Below are 23,550 nucleotides of genomic sequence, written 5' to 3' on the forward strand. Positions count from 1 at the left end.
GCCAAAGTCTCACCAATTTTTAAATCAGGAGACAAAACAAATATTTACAACTATCGCCCCATCAGCATTTTCCCTGTTGTATCTAAGGTTGCAGAAAAGTGGATTTCCAAACTGACAAACGAACACCTCAGCTGAGGCCGTTCTCTTCTGCACCCCATGCAATTTGAGTTTCGCCAGTACCACTCCACAGAGACAGCAAACTGTGTCTTCATAGAAACAGTGAAATCCTTGCTTGATAAAACCACCTGTGTTGGTGCAGTCCTTTTGGATTTCAAGAAGGCGTTTGATACTGTAGACCATCAAGCACTTCTGTCCAAACTGACTAAGTCTAACTTCACAGATGCTGCCATAGCTTGGTTAAAATCTTACTTTTCCAACAGAAAACAATCTGTGAGTGTTGGTGGCACTATGTCGTCTCACCTTGAATGTCTAGCAGGGGTTCCACAAGGTTCTATTTTGGGACCAGTATTGTTCTCCCTATATATAAATGACCTCCTAGATGTTTGCAAAAATGTCAAATTCCAAATGTATGCTGATAATGCTGTTATTTTTATATCTGCTAAAATCATACAGGAATCATCATCCGTCCTCACATCATCCCTGGACAATATACAGTCATGTCTTTTACTGAACAAAAATAAAACTGTTTTTATGATGTTCACAAAAAAACCCATAAAACTTGAGCGGTCCAATGTGTTCCTGGGGGGAGTAGAACTTGAGCTTGTAGAAGAGTTCAAGTACCTCGAGGTCACATTGGACACAACACTTTCATTTAAAAAACACATCAAAATGACTGCATACACAATTAAATCTAATATACGCAACTATAAGCAAATCAGATCGATAACAAACAGTTCTGCTAAAATGTTCCTACACTTAATGATATTTTCATACATAGACTACTGCATCACAACCTACTCACTCACTGGAGACACAACTTTAAAACCAATAGAAATATTATTCAAAAAATCTTTAAAAATCTTTGATCAAAAGCCCCTGTCATTCCATCAGTGTAATATTTTGGAAAAATATAATATGCTCAATTTTGAAAATTTTATTCATTTTAAAAATAGTTGTTTAATTTACAAAATTCTGAATGGATTAGCCCCATCTCCACTTTCTAACTACATTAGACCTGGCAGACGTATTTGCACCAGAGCCTCTTCCAGAGGAGACCTAGAGATCCCCTACAGAAGAACAACCTTTGGACAAACCGTTCTATCAGTCAGAGTGGGTCACTTCTGGAACAGCCTCCCAACAAACATCAACATGTCCCTCTTATTGCACATTTAATAAAGCACCTTGAACACTTTCTTAAAAGCTCACAGTCATGCACTCTCTAATTTTATTGTTGTAATGTCATTGTCTGAACGTGTGTCTATGTGTTTTGACTTACATTGTATTATGTAATCTTGTGTTGTTTTGTCTTCCTGCGTCAGGACGACAGATGTAAATTAGCAACTATGCTATAATCTGGCTTATTTACAACCTGCACAGTCCCTATGTATATATATATATATATATATATATATATATATATATATATATATATATATATATATATATATATATATATATAAGGTATATGATGGTAATAGTTAGGAAAAGGGACTGGCTTAGGCCATATAAAATGAATGCAAGTGAATGAAATGTCCCCATATGTCATGAAAACAACGCTGTGTGTGTGTTTGTGTGTGTGTGTGTTTACATACATACAGGAGTCATGGAACTGTGCTTACATTATATTTTTGTAGATTTTTGTAACGGGGATAAGGATAATTGAAAACTGCTTTTTATGAATGAACTTGTTCTCTACTCCCAAACTCAGCATCTCTTTTCATTCCTGTAATAAGAAGTTTCTTTTGAATGGATTTGATTAAAGTTTAAGTCCCTCGGTATAAAATAAATATTTTGATGGAGATGAGAAATCTGCTTCCTCGTTGGTGAATAACCAATAGTTTGCATCCAATCATTTAAATAAACGGTGTTAGTTTTTTTTTTTAAATATAAGAATTGTGCTATAATTTCTAGTCACCGATCTGTTGCTGCTATATTTTAATTTGACGAACCGGAATTTGTCGAGGTTCTATTTCCTGTTTGGTGCGATTGCAATTGCGGATCTTGACCTGGCCAGACCGGAGCAAAAAATAGCTTGGCTCCGTAATTTGTCGGTGACGGACGGAGAAGACGTACGTGGACGGAGATGTGCGGAGGAGTAGCGGTGGATGTGGAACAGCTCTCATTGATTTCCATGAAAGACGAGCGCTCCGCACGTCGTACGTCAGCGGGGCGGAGCGGAGCGCTGACGGAGTATGTGGAATCTGGGGGTAATCCTGATATTTGAATAGAAAAGGTTTCCTGGATGGGAAGCGAAAAGTCTTCAAACTTGGCAAACAAAGTCCAATAGACAGTTTTTTCTTTTTTTTTTTTTTCTATTTTTTTTTTTGGAATGGCTATGACCTAGATGACTGGGAATCTTCATCACCTTCTAGCAGCACAGTGCTACTCTGTGTTATATATGCCAGAAGGGTATGAAACATCTTCAGACCCTTCTGGCACACACATTGAAGGATTTTTACATCATCACTGTGACTAAATAATATTTTGTACAAACAAGTACATTGGCATACTTGTTTATCAAAGCCTCTGATACCTACGGTGTAAAGATTATTTCTGTATTTAATATTGTTTTCGATTTATTAAACATAGTTAAACACAAAAACAAAAAAAAATTTCAAATCTTGCCAATTTCCCTCATATTTCACAGGGTGCTGTCTTTTCAAAAACATTTTGTACAAAACAGCCCTGAAACTTCGTTTCCCTATCCTTAATGAATTAAATGGTGCACCAATTGTATCGGTACGACTTACTATGCCAGAGCTATAGCCATTTGTGCAGCACATGATTGTACATGCAATAAAGCCAGGGATAGTCAGGGGAGATTGTGGCCGAAAAAGACGTTTGAAATGGATGCCTCTCCCAAGATATTTAATGTACAAACATGAAATTTAGTATGGAACATCCTCAGACCCTTCTAGCACTTATATTAAAGGAATTTTGCCATGCAGCTGGGTTTTATATAATATATTATAGTATTATTCTTATTATTTTCTGTCCTTTCCTCTCAGACTGTACATACACATTAGCTCATAGAGCGCTGTGGCATGTGTTGCATTTCTAAACTTAAGAGTTTATTTTTTTTATAATTTATAATCAGCCATGCTTCTGTCATTTGCTTCTCTCTGATTCCTCTATTTTCAGGAAGGCCATTAAGCTTTTCTTATTGCTAATTTCTAACACTTTACTCAAGTTACCATGGCAGCACTCCAAGGCAGTGACCTACTGTAGAGCAGCTCCTCTCGACAATTTCGCAAAATATGCCCCTTAAAATGACACAAACTAGACATCAAACCCACATCTATGATCGCCAACGCCTGCTGGAGCTACGGTCAAGAAATGTTTTAAATACTGACATTTTTGACTGTTTAAAAAGCTGGGGAGTGCTACGGATGGATGTAAACAGATAACAGCGGAATAATGGTTGTAGGAAGAAATGTGCGAGATGGAGAAAGCGGGGCTGCAGAAGGGGGCTAACTGTGAAGCTAGGGGAAATCCCCACAGGCCACCGCTTCCATCAATCCTGCTCTCCAATGTCCGCTCGTTGGAAAACAAAATGGATAATTTCGGACTCGAACTCTCTTCTAAAAAGGAGAAATGTAACTGCTGCGCCATCATTCTGAAGGGGTCTTGGCTACGTCCAGCAGTACTGGATGGTGCTGTTGGCCTGGGGGGGGCTGATGCTGTACCACGCAGACAGAAACAAAGAGCTCTGCATGAATGGAGGCTCCTCTGAGATGGTTGCCCTTTCAATCTTCGGCATCTAAAGGGAAAGCAAAGCCCTCTGCAGGTGAAAATGAGGAGAGGGCTCTAGATTCTTCCCTGCCAAATGCTGAAACATCCCCAGCCGGCTCCTCGCGGCCCCCTCCGGCTTCCACAGCTTCTCCAGCATCATCTGTCGCTGCTAAACCTGTTTCAGGAGCTGGAGGCAGTAGTAGCAGCTCAACTGCTGCTTACCTTATCAAGGCTGCAATTTAAAAAATGGAATTGTCTAGAGAGCTGTTCTAAACAAAATTTCGTTTTGTTTACACTTGTGTATACAAAATGACAAAATAAATCCGTCTAAGTTTTTGCTTCCAAGATTTTCTGTCCATGTTTTACGTTACTTCAACTTTTAAACGCTTTATTCAAGCTTCTTATGTAGCACTAAGCTGCTCATTCAATTCCACATTCTTTACCATTTTACTCTCTATCCCTAAACCAAACCTTTATTTCTTCAACCAGATAAGATGCAAGTGTTTCTTGCTAATTTTTGTTCTGATTCTGATAATTTTATACATTTCAACATACATTCTCAACATCGGCTTTATTCTGCTCTATTTCTGAACAGGCGTTAAGCTTTTCTGTTTGTTGCCAATTCATCAAATGTCCGCCATGTTTCAGCTGTTGGCTTCAGCTTGCTTCTGCTAGCTTTCAATGAGGAAATTAAGCATTTTTCCTTACTTTTGTTTCATACCATTTCACCCGATTCTGCCATTTTCAGCTTACAGTTAAGCGTAATGCAGTCTCCCGGCTGTTTCGCAGGAACAGCAATTTTTCAAGTTTTTGTTAAGTTTAAGCCTCCTAGTTTTGTAATGAATCCTGCCTGTTAGTTTTTTTTTCTTTGCTAATTAGAGTAAGCTAATGGTCTCAAGCTCCAGTCCTCAGAAGCCGGTGTCCTGTACAATTTAGATGCGTCTCTGCTTCAACACACCTGACTCCAATATTAGCTCATTAGCGCAGTAGCGCTCTACAGAGTTTGACTGTTGCAAGTGAGGTAGGTTAGACCTTTCAGTTGATTAGTGCAAGGTAACCCTTGTCTGACTTCCTGTGTGGCTCATCTGATTTTTCATGCATTTTGCTTTGTCATCCATCACAGATAGCCTTAACTGTGTATCAGATGGCTTACGGAGGATAGCTGTGTGTCATGTTGTGGTGCAAGAGAAAAGGTTTGTGACACAACAGAGGACACACAGATGCAGAAGTGTTTATAAATAAGGGCTAACAGTTACAGGACACAGGCCTTCGAGATTTGAGTTTGAGACCTCTGGTGAGAGCACAAGCACCTCTCACTCTCCCAATCACCCTTATTCCTTCCAGGAGTAACTCCGCCTGATTAAAATTGGATGTCTCGTTTATTTCACGTAGGATTGCCCGGCCTTCCTTGCCTGTATGAGAATTATTCCGGGTCGGTGTGTACTAACAGCCTCCCTGTGTTACTGTGCTCGCCCTGCCTTCAGTGTTCTTTGTTTGTTTTTTTTACTTTAAAAACCACTGTGCGCTGCCTGCCGTTCCGAGTTCCTTTGCTTGGCCTGCACTCACTAGACTCTCATTGTCTTCTGGCCACGATGGGCAGAATGTACTGCAATACCCTTAGGACCCAACATAAAGTTAGATGCTGATTTTGATTAAAAGGTTTATTAAAAGTTTGTACAACAATGAGGAATCCCAGTAGGCTGACTAGTAGCAAGATTGAACAGGAAGCTCAGGGAAGAATTAGCTGGTGACAAGCAGTAGCATGCTTATAGCTGATGGTTCAGGACAGAATGAAACAGTCTAGAACATCACCATCATCACACTGCAGTTCTTAGTTGTAAAATCAGATTTTTTTTTCCAGGAATCTAATTTTTTTTAGTGTGTGTGTGGTTGCTCCAATACCCTTTAAAACGCGGCCTGTATCTTACGTCAGTGGCTGACATGCATGTGCATAAAAACGAAGCTCTGTCACATGCAGGACACCATTAAACCTGGAGAAATTGGTGTTATTTTTGAAGTCAACAACAAAAGCCATTTATTATGTTAGCGAGTGCTGTGTGTGAAACACATCAATAAAAGAAAGTGAAACTCTTTATTGTAGCATTTTAGGGAGATCTGACTGCCATTTCCGCACACAGAAATGGTGGGGGAGGGATTTTACCAACCTCACAAAGGTCACGTTTATTAAGAACTTTAGTTTCTCAACAACAACAACTTTTAAGTGCATATGTTAGTACCTCACCTCAATTCTACAAGCAATTCTATTTACAAACCAATGTACTAAACTGCAACAGAGGCCTCTAACCACATGCTGACTAACCTGTGTAGCATTTTAAAGCTATTTTTTTAAGGGTTCTATGCAAAAGTTAAAATGCAAACTATTTTCCATATCCTGATAGTTCTAATATGTCAATAAAGTTTAAACTCTGTTTATCAACAAGATCTAAGAACTTGAAAAATAAGGCCAATATGAAGTGTTTATTCATTTTATTTGAACAAGTAAGTAAGAAATTTTAACAATGGAATAAGATGATTTATTTAAAACATGATTTAAAACAAACAAGATTATCCTTTTACAGTTTACGTTCAGTTGTCTTACTTTAAATACTTATTCTATTGTTAGATAGTCTTGCTACTGTACCTGCTTAAAAAGGCAAATATTACTTAATTTTAAATCAGTCTTGTAGTGTTAGTATAAAAGCTTTTGTCTGTTTGCAAACTGTTGCTGTTTTTTGTCGGGCAGTGAATATTTATGACAAATTTGATGGGGAGTGATATCAAAGTCCCATCTGATCTGTCCTGGTCCAGTCATTGCAAAAGATCATGTACCAGTCAGATACTGCACCACAGATTGATGCTCAAATGTGACTTTAAAAGTTTTATATGAACTACATTTGAGCATCCCTACTTGTGTTAAACAGCCTGATCTGACCACTCCATGCTCCAATAAATCAGATTTGTGCCACATTTGCCTGCAGTGTGAGCGAGACCTCAGGAGCCGATTACACTCCGATGAGGGCAGACTGAGCACAGACTCTAAGAAAAGCAGGTGGTGCCTCTGTCCATGTGTCTCCTATTCAGTTACAAATAGAAGTGTTTCCAACCAGTGAGGTAATTCCTACCAATTCTGCTGCATTTAGCATGATGTATAGTTACCCTCTGTCGTCCATTAGGTATATGTATCAAATCCATTTATGACGAATTACCAAGCAAAATTAGTCAATCTTTAAAAACCAGATGAACCACACAAGAACTCAGACATGGGGAGAGTTTAGTGAATCTGGTAAATTTTAAAAAATGAGGTGAGGCATGGATGGCTTCTTCTGCACTGGCTATTTGCAGTGGATTAGAGAACAGCCATGCAAAGTGATGTATGTGAAGCTGGTTTAAGAGAAAAAGGTATAAGCAGGCTTAGTAAGCCAGGATAAATATCTGTCCATCCATTCATTTTCTGTCATGTTTCATCCCCTGCTAGGATAACACACACACACACTCACACTCAAGGAGAATTTAGAGAAGCAAATCAACCTAGAAGTCATGTTTTTGTAGTGTGGGAAGAAGCGAGAGTACCCAGAGATGAATGTGTAAGTTCTTCCATGCATGCACAGGGAGAAAATGCAAACCCCATGCAGAAAGACCGGGAAATGAAACCAGAAGATTCTTGCTGCAAGGCAGGAGTACAATCTACTGCATCAGTGAGCAGCGCTAGGAGGAATAATGCTTCCTTTTGCTACGTTGAAACTTCAAGCAGCCGAGGCAACAGAAGCAGTTAATTTACATGCAAGGTCAATGGTTGACACACATCTTGGTGCAGCAAACTTAAAACTTAAATTAACTTAAAATGTTGAAACGGTAAAATATGTTCGATTTTATTATTGTGGTGCCTGCAATTTGGATTACATACATGAAAGACGCCTTTCAGCTGGTTTGAACACTAGTAGAAAACCGCAAAGAGAGGACCGGACCAGAGGCTGCTGCTGAACGTGGTTCCTAGTAACAGAGCTCTTAGTGGCTCCGACAGCGAAACAATATTTGAAGACAGGATGGAAATTTCAATGAACTGACTGCACAGAGGAAGTTTTCAGGCAGACTTTCTCACCTAAAAAACATATTAAAACAATATTTTACCCACTGATCACAGCAAATATAGCTGCCATTGTTAGAGGCAAAGAAAGGATAGGGTAGCTCCACCCAACGCGTATCAGACCCACTTTTTGACTGTGCAGCAAAGATGCTTCAGTTGGCGTCAGAACTGAACTTGTACAAGCATCAAAAAAGAAGCACGCACATTTTTGTTGTTCCTGCTGCTTGCATGTTGAACTTAGCATTAATTTTGTACAGTAAAGATGATCCCTTCCACTTGCAAAACAGATATAACTAACACATTTTGTGCTTTTGTTGAAATAAAGAAGAGGAGCATGGCTGATCCACAAATTATCTGGACCTGCTACTTGAGCAAGACTCTTACAGGGCCATCTGCTGGTTCCAGTAAATAATAGGCTTACAGGTTTACATGACAGCTCAAATGAGAAAATTGTCTACGACACAACACAGTTTGCAAAGTACCCTACCGGCTGCTATCATCGATAAACTGCTAGTTAGCATCTGATAAAATCAAACATCAACCATCGTTTTTAAAAGCAACACAAGTTTATATTGTAAAAAAAAAAATGTACATGACAAAATTGTGTTGGCCAAAAACACAATGAGAGAAAACATTTAATAATTCAGTACTCATCATACAGGTGCAGAGTTGGGGGAGTGGTGGCCTAGTGGTTAGAGCATAGAGCTTAGAATCCTGAGATTGTGAGTCCAAAACCCACTCTCACAGACTGCCACTCTGGCTCTCTGAGCAAAGACCCTTAACACCACACTGCCCTCTGGGCGCGCCAAAGGGCAGACCACTGATGGGTTAAATGCAGAGTGTGAATCTTGTTGCTCTGTACTTGTGATAGTGTAACGAAAACACTAGAAAAAAAATAGATGAATAAACACAGAATAGTTTCTCTGTCCATGTTGAACGGTCAAAGTTTACCTCATCTCAACAACTCAGGGAGGATGAAATCTTTCTAGATTACCAGTGGAACTGACAACACGAGTCGGCTGTTCATGTCTAATTTTCATATCAATTTTTGGCATTTGCCATGATACCACATGAAAGCACCATTAGAACAGGCCTAAATGGGAGATTGGTAGGTGCATTGGTTACTCTAATTAGCAGAGTAGAACTTTTCAGAGGCAAACAACCAACAAGCCCCAAAACTAAAAAAGGCAGGATACATTAAGTGTATCAAGACAAAGGTTTTCATCTATGCATTAAGTCCTGCAGAAGACATCCCTTTATTTCTAACATCAGCTTTTTAAAGATTCAAGTCAGCACTCCAATCGAAAATAATTTATTCAATTAATCTCAGTTTACATTAAGAGACCTGTTTAATCTGTTTTTTTTTATATTGTTCAAGCTTAATTATCTAACAACATGAGTTCAGACTAAATTGAGTTTAGAAGTTAAATCTGCTTCTGACTTTTTTTTTCTTTGCTTTTTCTGAATGACAACTGTTTGCAACAGAACAGATCCAAGAGCTACTGGCAGTAAGGGATCTGTTAAGCAAAAGAAAAGTAGCAATAGCAATGCATACATATCTAAAATCAGTTGATCATATTGAAACGTGTTTGACTTGAAAAAAAATAACATTTTTAAAAATGCCTTTTGTCTGGCCTCAAATTAGACAATCTGACCATAATGTGTTTACTTGCATAAGGGTTAAAACCACTTGAACATGTACAGAGTTCTAAATGTAAGAGCCCTTTGGAAGAAAGTTTTGTCAAAGCATGCGTTCTGCTGGTGCTTAAAAAAAACAAACATAAAAAAAAAATCCAACAAATGTGTTGGTTCTGAACGTTATGAGCACCCATGATAGACCTGTACCAGGTTTTGAGAGCTGTTGGGGTTTTGTTGCCTTTCATAGTTATGCTATAGACTCAGTAACATGTGTTAGGAAATCAACATCGTTTAAAGTTTTGTGCTGCCCTGTGCAGCTGCTCCATTCTCTAAATACGTACATCTGCACTCAGATCAGCTGCCCCAATTGATTATAACATAATCAGCAAAAATAAAGGATTTAAATAATCTGCGGTCTATTTGATGGATATAATATTCTATACTATAGAAATGTAATAATGTATTCCACAATTTGCTACAAATGCAATTATCCTGCTTCATGAAAGTTATGAAGCTGTGTTTGACTGTTAAAACCGATTTATATTATCTCAAATCAAATATCAGCTCTAGAGCAGATCTTACGCTCACAACTTGGAATCACTTGAACTTAAAGAGTTGTGTGACTGAGCTTCAGGAAGTTGGCAGTTTCCTCATAGCTTACAATTCAACTTTGTGACCACACATCACAATTTAAATGACAGCATAAATAGTTCAAACACAGTGATCTTAAACATCATGTCACGTTAATTATATGCTGTCAGATGCAGAATTACTTTTGACATACCTGGATTTATACAAGCCAGTAATGAGATACAGCAGTGTAAATGTGAGCCAAGAGAGAAAGCTATGAAATATGTTTTCATACCCGTGAGATATTCTGGGTCAGGCACAGGGTCTGACAGCTCCTCATGGCACTGAACCTCCGTTGGCACCGACGCCACCACCATGCCATCTGGGAGCTGCTGCTCAATGCCTCGGGCAAAGTTCTTCTGCCTGGTAAAAAGACAGACAAGAGAACGCAGTTTTTTTTTAGTTCACTGGACCAACATGATAAAGAAGGTGATGGAACTGGAGCAAGACAATACTCAGACATAAAGGAGGTTATTGGAAATATAAGATGAGGGCAAATATAACATTTGCAGCTTACACAAACAGTTTTCACATGTATATATTGGGAGGAAAGCAGCTTCAGCTTTGAATCATGCCATAATAAATGTCATGATCATAATAAAAAAAATGTCAACCTTGGAAATTTTTTTTTAAATATTTACTTGTTTGCTTTAAAAAAGTGAGGCAACAATTAAAAGGCTGATAAAATTGTATTTTAATATGTATTAGTCGATTAACCATTTTAATATGTAATGGAGCCTAGGTGAAAGTTCAACTGAAGAAACTCATTGCTCCCCTACATCCACCTGCGACACAGCCAATCAGCTTTGAACCACACCTCCATGAAAGCCAACTGACATCCATAGTTTATCTTAAAAGCCCTCTGATCCACTTGTGTGCTCCTGTTGCGCAAGCGGTGGATGCGCTGTGTGACTTCATTCAGATGACACCCTTTCAACCAAACCTCCAGCCCCTCCTTCAACATCGTAGCTAAAGGTCCATCAGCGTGTCATTCCTCTGGGACTCATCCGAGAGATCTCAACCAGTCCGGCAGGAGACCGCCATGTTGAGCCTGGTTCTGCCAGAGGTTTCTTCCCAACTGGGAGTTTTTCCTCTCCACTGTCGCTTCATGCTTGCTCATCATGGACAAGTTCTCTCAACCTGTGTTATCCAACTGTACTTTCATCTTCCAGGTCCCTGAGAAAAGCTCTAGTATCAGCTCACACTCCACTGGATCTCCCCATAAAGCTCAGCATACCGTCTCGCTAACCAGCAGTCTACAGACCGACCAACTTCATCTATCTCCATTCCACCACCATTTAAGGCCTGGGGGGAAACAGCCCTATTCTTTGCTCCTGTTCATGCATATCTATCAAAATTAGGCGCTATGTTTCCTGCCGAGGTCTGAGCGCCAAAGACAAATTAATTGTATCAATAAATTTCTCCTAATTGTCTTTTTTCTTCGGGTGAGATTTTCAGATTGAATTAGTTTTATTGAATATGTACTAGTTCCAGTGGGGTGAAATAGGCACTGTTTGTTGCCTGTTGAATCGGGGATATACTGATAATGGCTTTTCATACCTGTTACGCACCTGCGCAACTCTGAGTGGACCTACTTAGAGTTGATTAAACTATTTTATAGCAGCCGTTACAGACATTAGAATAGATCTTTTTAGAGTTACAGATTTGAATCTGAGTTTGCTATATCTACTACGTGAAGCGGACCCCAGATCCTCTTTGCTACTGTATTGGGTAATGTTATAATGCTTTGTGAGATAGGAACTGGATAGAGCAGAATGGTGGATAGAAAAAGATTGCATATGTAACCAAAATACAGAAGCATACAGGCGCAAGGAGAACTGAACAGGGATCATTAATTGAAAACAAGAACGGAAAATTAGGAAAAACAGGCGAAGTTTTAGAGTTATCAGTGGGGAACAAATAGAACCTATGAGCATATATACTAAGGCGGGGGAGAGAGAGAGAAATGACAAATCATAAGACCTAATCAGAGGAAATTAGAAACTGCTGTGACAGAGCCAAGGTGAAGCTATCAGAAATGACGCAGAGATGCTGTGAGAGAATGCAAGGCTAGAGCTGAACACTCCCACACAAAAAAGAGAAGTTAAGTCAAATTTAACATAAATATTTCTAGAGGAAGAAGACCTATTTGTACCTAAGATCCTTTCCTTTCTTGAGATGGCGCTTTACTTTCACAGTACCTGTATATTTTTCTTCCAAACACTAGCTACTTTGTGAAGTTTACCAATACACCCTGCAGCAAAACACCTCCTCAATATGAACACCTGCATATTTGGAAAAGTATGCTCAGGCTTGCAAACATTTCTTTTTTGGAATGGAACTGTGATCTGACCTTTTATGTTGTTTATGTAATACTTATTTTTTCCTCTCAGACTGGCTTTACAGCCCTCAATGGTTGCAGCACGTGTTTGACTGTAGATGAAGACACTTTCTAACCAGTTTCAGCAGATATCTTCATGAGATCATTTGCATTTGCTCTTCAGTTAATATGCACATTTGAACATTTTTAACTTCGAAGCGAAAAAATCCATATGCTACTTTAACAATAAGATGACTGGGCATTCTAATGGTGATTAATTTTGCATTTAACCGTTTAGAAAGATGAAGTTGCCACTTTTAGGCATCAGATATTTGCACATCAAATGTTGTGAATAAAAGTTTGGTTTATACATGCCGCATTGAGCAGGGTGTGATGGTGTGCGTGCCAAAAGTGAAACAAAATTGCTGTCCCAGAGCGCAATCGGCTCATACAGCCCCCGCGCAAGGTATCGCTACTCTGACTTTTCGTATCTTGGTGCCGATTACGCGCATCAGCTTCGTTCTGAATGGCAGTTTATTGAGTTGCCAAGAACGAAACAACTTTGGCTGTACAAACATCATATGGCCCAGAAGGTTCAAGAGGCACAATATTGTAAAATGAAGTGTTGTAACTGTTTATTGAGTAACTGAAAACAGCATAGACAAAGTCCTGGCACATGCTAGAGGTGAGTTTATTTGCGATACTTGTGGATATAAACCAGGATTTTGGTTTCTATTTCCATCACCTCCAACATAAATAAAGTCTGAAACATCTTTCCACACTATAAATGAATTCCGCTTTATTAGTAAACCAGCTTTTTTAAACTAAATTTTATCTAAAAAAAGAGATTTGTATGGGCTACACAGTCAGGTCTGTTTCTCGTCCTCCCATCTCCGTCTGTGTACCGTCAGGTATACCTCCAGATTAATTCTACCATCTATTTCTGTGTAGTTGCCAGTTCAGAAGCAGGACTTCTGTTTAATTTCCTGCACGGTGCGCACAGACCACCATGGCAACCAAATACAGGAGTACATCTTGGCCCTAAAACTTTAGAAACTTGCAAGCCATGACATCATAATCTAGGGCAGGCATTCCCAAATTCTGTCGTTATGGGCTGCTGTCTTGCAGGTTTTAGAGGTTTCAGCACAGTGGATTCTGATGATTTCTGTTCAGCAAAAGCCTGTTAATCAACTATCAATGGAGATCAGCTGTGCTGGAACAGGGAAACCTCTAAAACCTGCAGGATAGAGGCCCTCAAGGACCGACCTTGTAGATGCCTGATCTAGGGTATCTAAAACAGTTTAAAAACAGTGTAACGCTACTGTATGTAAGCTTCTGATATCTATAGCTAGCTATAGCTACATAGCTATGTATAAATTATTTGTGGAATATAAATACTGAACAATTTTCATTAAATATATACAGGGGCACCTTAAAATCCAGCAAACTAGCCAAACAGAGAACTGCACAACAATAAAACACAAGACAGAGATAAAATCTTGAAAAAAAAAAGTTGGTAATTCTACTTGAACCAAAACACTCAATCTTAGTTTGATTTTCAAAAACCAAACATACATTTAAGTGTTCCAAAATATCTGGGGGTAATACAAAACAAGAGGAAACATGGTTTGGAAACTAAGGGAGTGAGGTCCATTTAAAAGTATAAGCTATGGGGGTGTCTTCAGTAGTCAACAACAAACTTTCAACCTGAGCAATTACCCTGACTATTTATCTCAAGGAGCAGCAGCTTGTTTAACTCACACTGTCACTCATAAAGTTCAAAATGACAAATATATTACAAACATAAGAAGATCTTCTTAAAACACATAAGTCATTTAGCACATTTTGTTTGTAATATGTTACTTAAATATATGTATTAAAAGAACAGATGGACTGTACTACAATAAATTTAACTACATCTACATACCTAATAGAATATTTTATTTTAGCAGCAGCAGGAAAAAATAGGATTAAAGGCCTAATTTCACAAAATTTTGTTAGAAATTTTTCAGTGTATATTGTAGCATGCTTTTTTTTCTGTAAGAAATCTCAATTATGGCAATGCTTATTATGGACACTTAAATATTTTCCAATCATTGAACAAATTATGCAGAATAAGCTAAGAACAAAATTTGAAACTACATGTTTTGTAAATTGGCTTGTTATCCATCTAAGGGCCTATGTCTTTATTTTCTTGAACTCCCTCACAATGTCTATTTTATCACCCCCACTTACGGTGCTGGTTAGGGTCACAACAAGGTTCCAAAACATAACAACTTCAATAAATCAGTAGCCTAAGTCCTTCAGCTGTCTCAAAACCACAGCTAATGAGGAAATATCTTCTTTTTTCTCCACCAGGAAACTGCAGTCATGATTATCTGCACTCCAGGCCCACAACTTACAAAAGCCCTCTGTAACCTTGTACTGTACATTTTTGACAAGTTATTGTTTTATTGAAAATTTCAGCTCAAGGCTGCATGAATGAGCATCCTATCTTTACACACTATAGGGCAAAAAAGGCTAAACCTGTATTGAATAGAAATATCCTGAGATAAAAGATATGGTGGGCTTGCTTGCAGACACGTGACTTTCTCAAACAAAGAGAGCTTGCCTTTATTAGTCTACAGCTGATAAATGTGCTACAAAGTTTATGGGCAAGTGGATAGCTGAATTTGACTGCTGCTCGATGCAGGGGAGGTTCATCAGAGGTTTCTGCTGTGGAAAAAAGGGACCGTTGCCATTGGAAACCAGCCTAATGAGAGCGGTGAGGCAGAATACCAACCATTACAGTTATAAACCTGAACCCATGGCTTATAAGAGAATAACTGCCTTGTAAAGCTAAAGGGCAAGAGCTGCATAATAACTTTTGCTGATTTGTAATTGAAGGTAATCTGTCTCGCATATTAATTTAACCCAAGCTGCTTATAAAAGTACAGCCTTAAGATTATGTGACTCTTCTTAATTGGACATTTTGTAAGCAAATAGTAAAACAGTTAGAACCAATTCTCAAGCTGGTACCGTGATCAAATACAAATGTGCATGTGGGTTGGTTAAATTAGCTTCCTAAAAATGGTTGTTTGCCTTCTACTGGTTCCTTTCCAGCAAAGTTTGGCTAAAGTAAAACTCCAATGAAACATATATTCAGAAGTTTGTTTTGTTAGCACTCCAATTATCTGTACGACTGCATGCCAGCTTAAAAGAATATGTAGAGTCTTGAGCAAAATTAAAGCATCCTGTAGAAGGCTTAACACTTATGGAGCTGTGAAAGAGTATTTCTTCAGTTTCTTTTTTTTTAATAGATCAGCATTTAAAAAATGAACCCATCATGCTGTAATCAAAAATGTAGGAACAGACAAATAACAAAAACATTTACATCTATCAGTGTTGGGTGGGTTACAAAGCCATCTCCAAAAATTTAAACATTACCATATCAAAATAAGAGCAGGAAATATGGCACTATGGTGAAACTTAGGATTTTGAAGTACTTTGGTTCCCATACGAAAGTGAATTTATCAAAAATAGGGAAATTTCTTAGCAGTGTCTTTTTTTTTTATAAGTTAGATCATTTGAAAAAATTTTTGGGGTCATAAAGTCTGCACTGCTTCATCTCTGCATGAAAAGTAGAAAATTATTGCACAGTGCTGACATGTAAACCCTTAACAGGAGGTCCCGCACGCACTTGCTGGTCGATGGCTAATTGGGAACTGTGATTGGGATCAGTATGAATGTTGTAGAAACTTTAAATAAAGGGAAGAAAACTGGATCTATTGTCTCTGTTGGCACAGCAGATACAGGAAGCAGAGGACATTTCCCCAACTGCAGCTGGTGTTTCTCACTGCTTACCACTTGAGAAACGTAAAAAAAAATCCACTGGACTTTGTTTTTAAGTTTCAACTTGGAAACAAAATCCAGTTTTTTTTTTTTTACTTCTTTTGGAATGACTATTACCTGGATGACTGAGAATCTTCACCAGCGTACCACACAAGATTTTTGTGCTATGATCTGTTTCCTATTTCAAAAAACAGATCACCATGCAAAATCTCTCAGAATGAAATCTGTGGTTTAGGAAATAGCAAGACTCCTCTGACCTAAACTGTCATGGTGAAATTGTCTCTGAGAACAAATTGTGACAGAGTGTTAGAAGTGGCATTATTTTTCAATGAATTAATTCTCCCCCCAGTATCTCTATGTTCTCTTGGGATCAGAATTGTAATGTTGTGGTCAATCAAAAATGCAGTTGTACATATTTAAAGTCTCTTCTCATTGATATCTATTATTTACTGCTAAATTTAAAGCTAAGCAGCCTCCCCCGACATTACATCTATTCTGGTGACTCCATTTCTGATATGGTATGATCTTTTCTCACATAAAACTCCTCGATAATGTAAATACTACAAATATAAGTGCATTTTCATTCAAAAACATATTCCTTACATTTATAAACAGTGATAAAAGTGACTCTCTAAACCAGGGGTCACCAACATGGTGCCCACGGGCACCAAGGGGCCCTCAAGGACCACAAGGGGTGCCCTTAGAATCTTCTGAAAATAGAACAACTCAACAGTGATCTACGTTTGAAATTTCACTGTATTCTGTTGCTCTTCTTTTTTTAATTGGGTTATAGAACATTTAATCATTTAATCATATATAGCATTTAAGCATTTAGAGATTTCAAAATCAAAATGTCAAAAAGAAAATTATAAATTTAAAGAAACGATAAAGATATTTATATAATATATGAAGTTTAGGTGAACATTGACCCTTGTCATTGATAGGTCAGTATTGGTAGCCCTTCTTGTGACTCAGTGCCCCTGAATTAGCCCTCAGCTGTAAAAAGGTTGGTGTTCGCTGCTCTAAACTATAACCTTCTCATTAATGTCAGTGTTCATGATTTTATCAAGATGAAAGACGATGCAAAAATAGTTAATAGAAGCAAAAAAACAAAAACAAAATAACAGAACTGACCAAACGGAACACAAAGGGTGGTGGACTTGAGATAATTTAGCTCTTCAGGACATGAAGGACATGCTGTCATCTCTGGACCCACATCTCTTTTTTTCATGTTGAGCTTTTTTTTTTTCTTTTTTTTTTTTTGCTGCTCTACAATCGGTCCGTTCTTTGTTTACATATTTTATAAAGAATTCTGAAAAATAACTTTTTTTGTTGCAAATATTTGATACTGAGTAATTAAAAATGCTCTTGTGGTAGCCTTACCTTTATGAACACACATGAGCAGCCAATAAAAATGCATGAAAGGTTTCCCTACTTCACAGTCTACACACTTTCTCCGTTAATATACACAACGTGTAATGCTTCGTTTGATTCATGCAGTGTTTGAAGGGGGGCTGAGCTGTAAAAACACCCTACACAAATATTTACCAAGCACAAAGCAATGCCTTTGGGAAAGTCACAGCTTTGGAACAACCAAAGCCACGGGCTGAGGTAAAACAGTGTAGAACTTTCTTGTCAAATATAACATTAAAATGCCTTTGTGATTTTATAGACATTGTGTCGCCGGAGGTGAAATGGTAATTAGAAAAACAAAGCTGTGTGTTGATTAGCCAGACACATTTTCATACAACCAAAACATCTGGATTAAAATGACAAACCCATGATTACATAAAAACTGGAGAGAGGAATATCCAGTAACAAATGCAGCAAAGTGTGGTAAGGTCAATCTCTCTGCTAGGCATCCAAGATGACTTTGTCGGTGTGCTTGATGCTATAAACATCTATTGAAGCCCCCGATCTCTGCCCAAGGTTCTTTACTTCAGACAGTAGCTAGTGGAGACCAGCCATTGCCCTTGTAAAGTTGATTTAGTGGTTAAAAACCCAAGTCTTTGAAGCTCTTTTTAGTTAGATCTAATTCATATCTTTAACCAAAAGCTGAATTTGGCTCTAGCAAAATGTAAAGGAAATGAGTATTTGAGCTAAACAAAAAGGAATCGCTTCCATTAATTTTGTAAAATGTGTTTAAAATAAATAAATTACTAAATGCTGGTTATTTTTTTCCCGCTGACTACAAGTGCTTTTAAAATTTTTGTCCTTTTATAAGCAACTTGTTTGAGGATATTAAAGGGTGCTTTCTGCATTATATGGTTCTACTTTAGGGGAATTTTATACATGTTTCAACACAATTTAAATACATCTATATTAATTACTTCTAATCTGCAATGTGGAAATTTGATTATTTTACTCAAGTAAAAAATATCTGCCAGCAAAAGCCACCAGCAGCTATTTTGTTCTGACCATATGTCATTATCACTTATATTACATCAGAGTTGACTCCAATATGGATCAAAACCAAATTCAGGGGAAATTTTGATTGGATGCATTTACATTAAATGACAGCTTATACTTGTGTAATTTTCTTTTAATCATCTATTAAAAAGTGATGCCAATGCTTTTACAGGTGCTTAGTGGAAGCAGGTATGAATAAAATGACAGTGAATTAACAGCCCAACCTCCGTATTTAGCAACTAACCAAATCAACAAGTCAACAAAAGGAAAAGTCATTTTGAAACTGTAACCTTATGATAAAGGATGAATAAATTTATCAATTTAAAATACATACATTTCAGGGAAATTCTTAAACTTTTATTTCTGCTCTTTTTAAATAATCTTCATGACATACTGATGTAAAACTTTAAAATATAGCATAGCTCATCTTTTCACACTGTCTAACAAAACAGTGACTTATAAAGCATTTCTGACTGGTTTGAATCATTGACATATAAAGTCTACTCATCAAATGAAGTATATAATTCTTAGATAAAAAACAACAACATTGATATAGTAATACGATACACAATACTAATATAAAAGTTCTTTAATATAGAGTGAAATGTATCATTTCTGTTATGTGTTGCACTCATAACCAAAAAGCCCCCTTTCACATTCAGTTGCAAATTGTAAAAAATTTACTCTCTTTAATCAACTTTAAAAGCTATATAATTAAAGTGTTATGCCTTTGTCGAATCCAAATCCTTGAGTAACAGAGTTAGATGGAAAAAGTGTAGCACCTTTCCGCTAATAAAATATTGTGACCAAAAAAAATAAGGGGACTTGTTTTTGGTTATTTTCTTTGGTTTAGAGAGTAATAATTTATGTAACTAGTGTAGAAGGTGAATAAAAGCATAAAAAAAGAAACTAAGAAACCTGGAAATAACAAAGCATTGAAATGTTAATGTGAATATATTGTAGTATGGCTGGGATCTAAACCTAGAAAACCAGAATGTTATAAATATCGGATGATCACCTGTTCACTGTGCCCTTTTGATTGCAGGGAGATATGGCACGTCAATCGCTATAGAGACAGAGGTGACAGAAAGGTGCTAATGAAAGAGATAAATATAAGGTAGACAGTTTGTAATAAAAATTTTGTTTTTGTTTTGTTTGTTTATTTGTCCATTGATACACACACACACACACACACACACACACACACACATATATATATATAGATATATATATATATATATATATATATATATATATATATATATATATATATATATATATATATATATATATATATATATATATATATATAGATATATATATATCTATATATATATATATGCTTCCATGTGTCTTCACAGATGACTAAAGGTGGGACTGTGCATGACATTAAACTTACTTCCTAAATGCCTTTTCTCCTTTAAGCTGCATTCTTAAAGGTGCATTGAAAAAAGTTCATAAGCGTTTTTTTTCTTCCCAATTAATGCCATTCCAATTGTTCAATATATAAAATTAGGGTTCCTGTATTCAACACAGTTGACACTATAGGTTTCATTAGTCAGTTCATAAAAGAGTGATTTGGGTGCATTGCTGCAAGCTGCATGCTCTTGTTGACCACTGGCAACACTGCAAAAATTACAATCTAAATTCAATCTGAAAAACTCACACTAAGAGAAAAGACAATTAGGAGAAATTTATTGATACAATTACTTTGTCTTTGGCGCTAAGACCTCGGAAGGAAACATAGCGCTTAGTTTTGAAAGATATGCATGAACAGGAGCAAAGAATAGGACTGTTTCCCCCCCAGGCCTGAAACTGGTGGTGGAGTGGAGATAGATGAAGTTGGTCAGTCTGTAGACTGCTGGTTAGAGAGACGGTCTGCTGAGCTTTATGTCGAGATCCAGTGGACTGCGTGAGCTGATACTAGAGCTTCACTCAGGGACTTGGAAGATGGAAGTCCAGTTGGATAACACAGGTGAGAGAACCTGTCCATAATGAGCCAGCAGGAAGCAACAGTAGAGAGGAAAAACTCCCTGTTGGGAAGAAACGTCTGGCAGAACCAGGCTCAACAGGGCGGTCTTCTGCCGGACTAGATAAGCTGAAGCAGGGAACGCAGTAAGAGTCAAGGAAGAATGACACATTGATGAAGCTTTTGCTACGATGGTGGAGGAGAGGATGGAGGTGGGTTGAATTGGTGTCATATGAATGAAGTCACACAGCGCATCCTCCGCCCGTGCACGGGATCAGACAGGTGAGTATCGAAGGCCTTTTAAGATGAACTTTGGATGCTGATCGGCTTTCGTGGAGGTGTTGTTCAAAGCTGATTGGCTGTGTCACAGGTGGATGTAGGAAAGCATTGAGTTTCTTCAGATGAACTTCCGGCTCGGCTCCATTAAATAATTTCTTCTTAAAATAAGTGAGACTCTTTGCCAATGGAACAAGACAATTTACATTTAAAATAAATGCTCAGATTAAGATAGATACACTTGTATTTGTACTTATTTCTGATTCGTTTTTGCAGTGTACTTTGTTGAGTCTTCTCACCTACTGACATATTGGTAAGAGAAGACAGGCAACTGTTTTGGAAGATGAATCACAAAAGAGCAGCCAAGTGCACCTCAAACCCCATCACAAGCTCCTCGCAAAAGTAAAAATAATAGATGAATAAATAAGCCAACCTGGAGTCATAAATCATCTAAAAAAAAAAGACCTGTTAACTGTATGTTGTAGCCGCAGACTGATTAGCAGCAACAAACTACAAGTACACAATACTGGTGTAATTTCAACTTGTCGCCAGACATCTGTGTTTACCATAGTACATAAAATGAAAATAGTACAGAGACTTAAATGCTCTGAAAACTACCAAGATTCTTAGAAAATGTTGCTTAAGCTCCAAAGTTTGCCTTAAAGAAAAAATATCCATATGTAGTAAGGCCAAGCAGAAGATGACTCAAGTTAGTTTTGCTGTCAAAACTTATTGTTCCCTTGACTGTGTTATATGGATCATCAGCTGCACTGAAATGTAAGTTACAGTATATGTTGCTACATTTAAAGCCCAAAGCAATCACCAATAAGGCTGTCTGAGATTTGATCACACTGGAGTCAAACATCTGTCACTTTCCACTGAAAGTATTTCTGCATGATTCCAGCTGTCATCTCAACAAAGCACATAAATAGGGACTGTAATGACTGGATCTCACTTGTTTTGCTAAAGATTGTGATTTTTTTTTCTTTTAGAGGCATACTAAGTGGGACACAAGCCTGGTTCCATTCAGTGCATTCATGTCTGACAATTTTTGCTGTTAATTTTGTTAGAGGATGACATGTAACATTTAACAACCATCTGGTACTTTGAGGGTGTCATTATTCATTTTCTTTCTTGCATGTTCACAGAACTTTTTTTTATAAAACTGGAAGAAAGAAGCGTAGCATTTTTATAGCAGGACAGCATTAAAGCAGGCACCTGTTTGATGAATTATTTGAACGTAAAATGTGAAAAAAAAAATACTTTAGATTCAGATCATTCATCCTGTCACTTTTGTGTACCATCCTTGCAATGATCCCCGAGACAATGAAGCTCAATACATTCAGAAAGAAACAATAAAAGCCACTAGCAGCTGCACAGTGGTACAGTGTATACAGTAGCACTGCTCGCTTGCAGCAAGAAGGTTCTGGGTAAGATTCCTAGCCCGGGTTCTTTCTGCATGTAGTTTGCATGTTCTCCCTATGCATCAATGGTATCTCTCCGGGTACTCAGGCTTCCTCCCACAGCCCAAAAACATAATTGCTAGTGTTACGTCCACCTGGCTTGTTAGGTGGGGTAACATTAATGGAGACCACACAATGATTTTAGAGTTAATGAAAAAGGAAATTTATTAAATTATATTAAGTAAAAACTGAAAAAAGAATTGCCTGAAATAATTGGCTTCTCTAAATTCTCCTTAGGTGTGAGTGTGTGCGTGAATGGTTGTTTGTCTCTGCGTTGCCCTGAGATAGGCTTGCTACCTGTCCACGTTGTACCCCTGCCAATAGGGGGTTTTCAGTGACGTCACTGGCCAGCGTCCGGTCCGCCATCTTGGGTGGCATATTATCGTATATCATATATATCATGTCGCGAATGGATAAGTACACCAGCACGCTAGAGCCACCAGATCATGGAACATATCTGAGAAAATGTTCCGTGATCGACCATATGGACCCCTATGCCCTCCACGGTGCCTTGTTTAGCACTAATCCAGATGATTGGCCAAATGTAGAGCACAGCGACATAGTTCATTACCCGGTGTTCAGTGAAAACCCTCTGCACACTCTTGAGGAAATGAGAGCGTACAAGGGTCTAGAGGCTCACAACCAGTTCACATCTGGTTGGGTACGAGATGTCGAAGTGATGCACATGAAGAAAATCGCCATCATACGTGGACGGGTGAGTTTTAATAAGATGGTAAAAATGTAAACAATCCGACGCAGGGCTCGCTATGCTAGGTGGCTAACGGCCGGCGGTGCGCGAACAGTTCCAAAGCTACAAGTCCTTGGTGTCTCATGTGCAGTTTACGAATGGATGGGTTCAGGAGCTGCAGCTCATAAAGCCAGCAAACAGTGCTAACCGTTAGTGCTAACAACCACTCAGGCATGTAATGTACTTTTAACTAGCTGCTATGTGTTTCAAAGGTTCGGTTAGTAACGTTAACTGCCAAACCTCCCTAAACCCTCCGGGTTTCTCACATATTTGAGCCTTTCCCCGCTGGTTGAAATCAAGTTAAGGTGAAATTAATCAAATTAAAACACG

The 23,550-nt window shown here is 38.0% G+C and overlaps 1 protein-coding gene across 6 annotated transcripts in view; it reads right to left on the reverse strand.

The window, feature by feature from the left end:
* Positions 1–23,550, reverse strand: part of astn1 (astrotactin 1) — a 486,347-nt gene that overhangs the window by 247,733 nt on the left and 215,064 nt on the right. For all 6 annotated transcript variants that reach the window (XM_038300459.1, XM_038300458.1, XM_038300457.1 and 3 more), the window contains one exon: positions 10,440–10,567. In XM_038300459.1, the coding sequence (XP_038156387.1) occupies positions 10,440–10,567 (128 nt within the window). The remainder of the gene's footprint in view (positions 1–10,439; positions 10,568–23,550) is intronic.

This window comes from Cyprinodon tularosa, unplaced genomic scaffold (assembly GCF_016077235.1).
Source record: "Cyprinodon tularosa strain WSP-4 unplaced genomic scaffold, ASM1607723v1 ctg45, whole genome shotgun sequence".
Classification (NCBI taxonomy): Eukaryota; Metazoa; Chordata; class Actinopteri; order Cyprinodontiformes; family Cyprinodontidae; genus Cyprinodon; species Cyprinodon tularosa.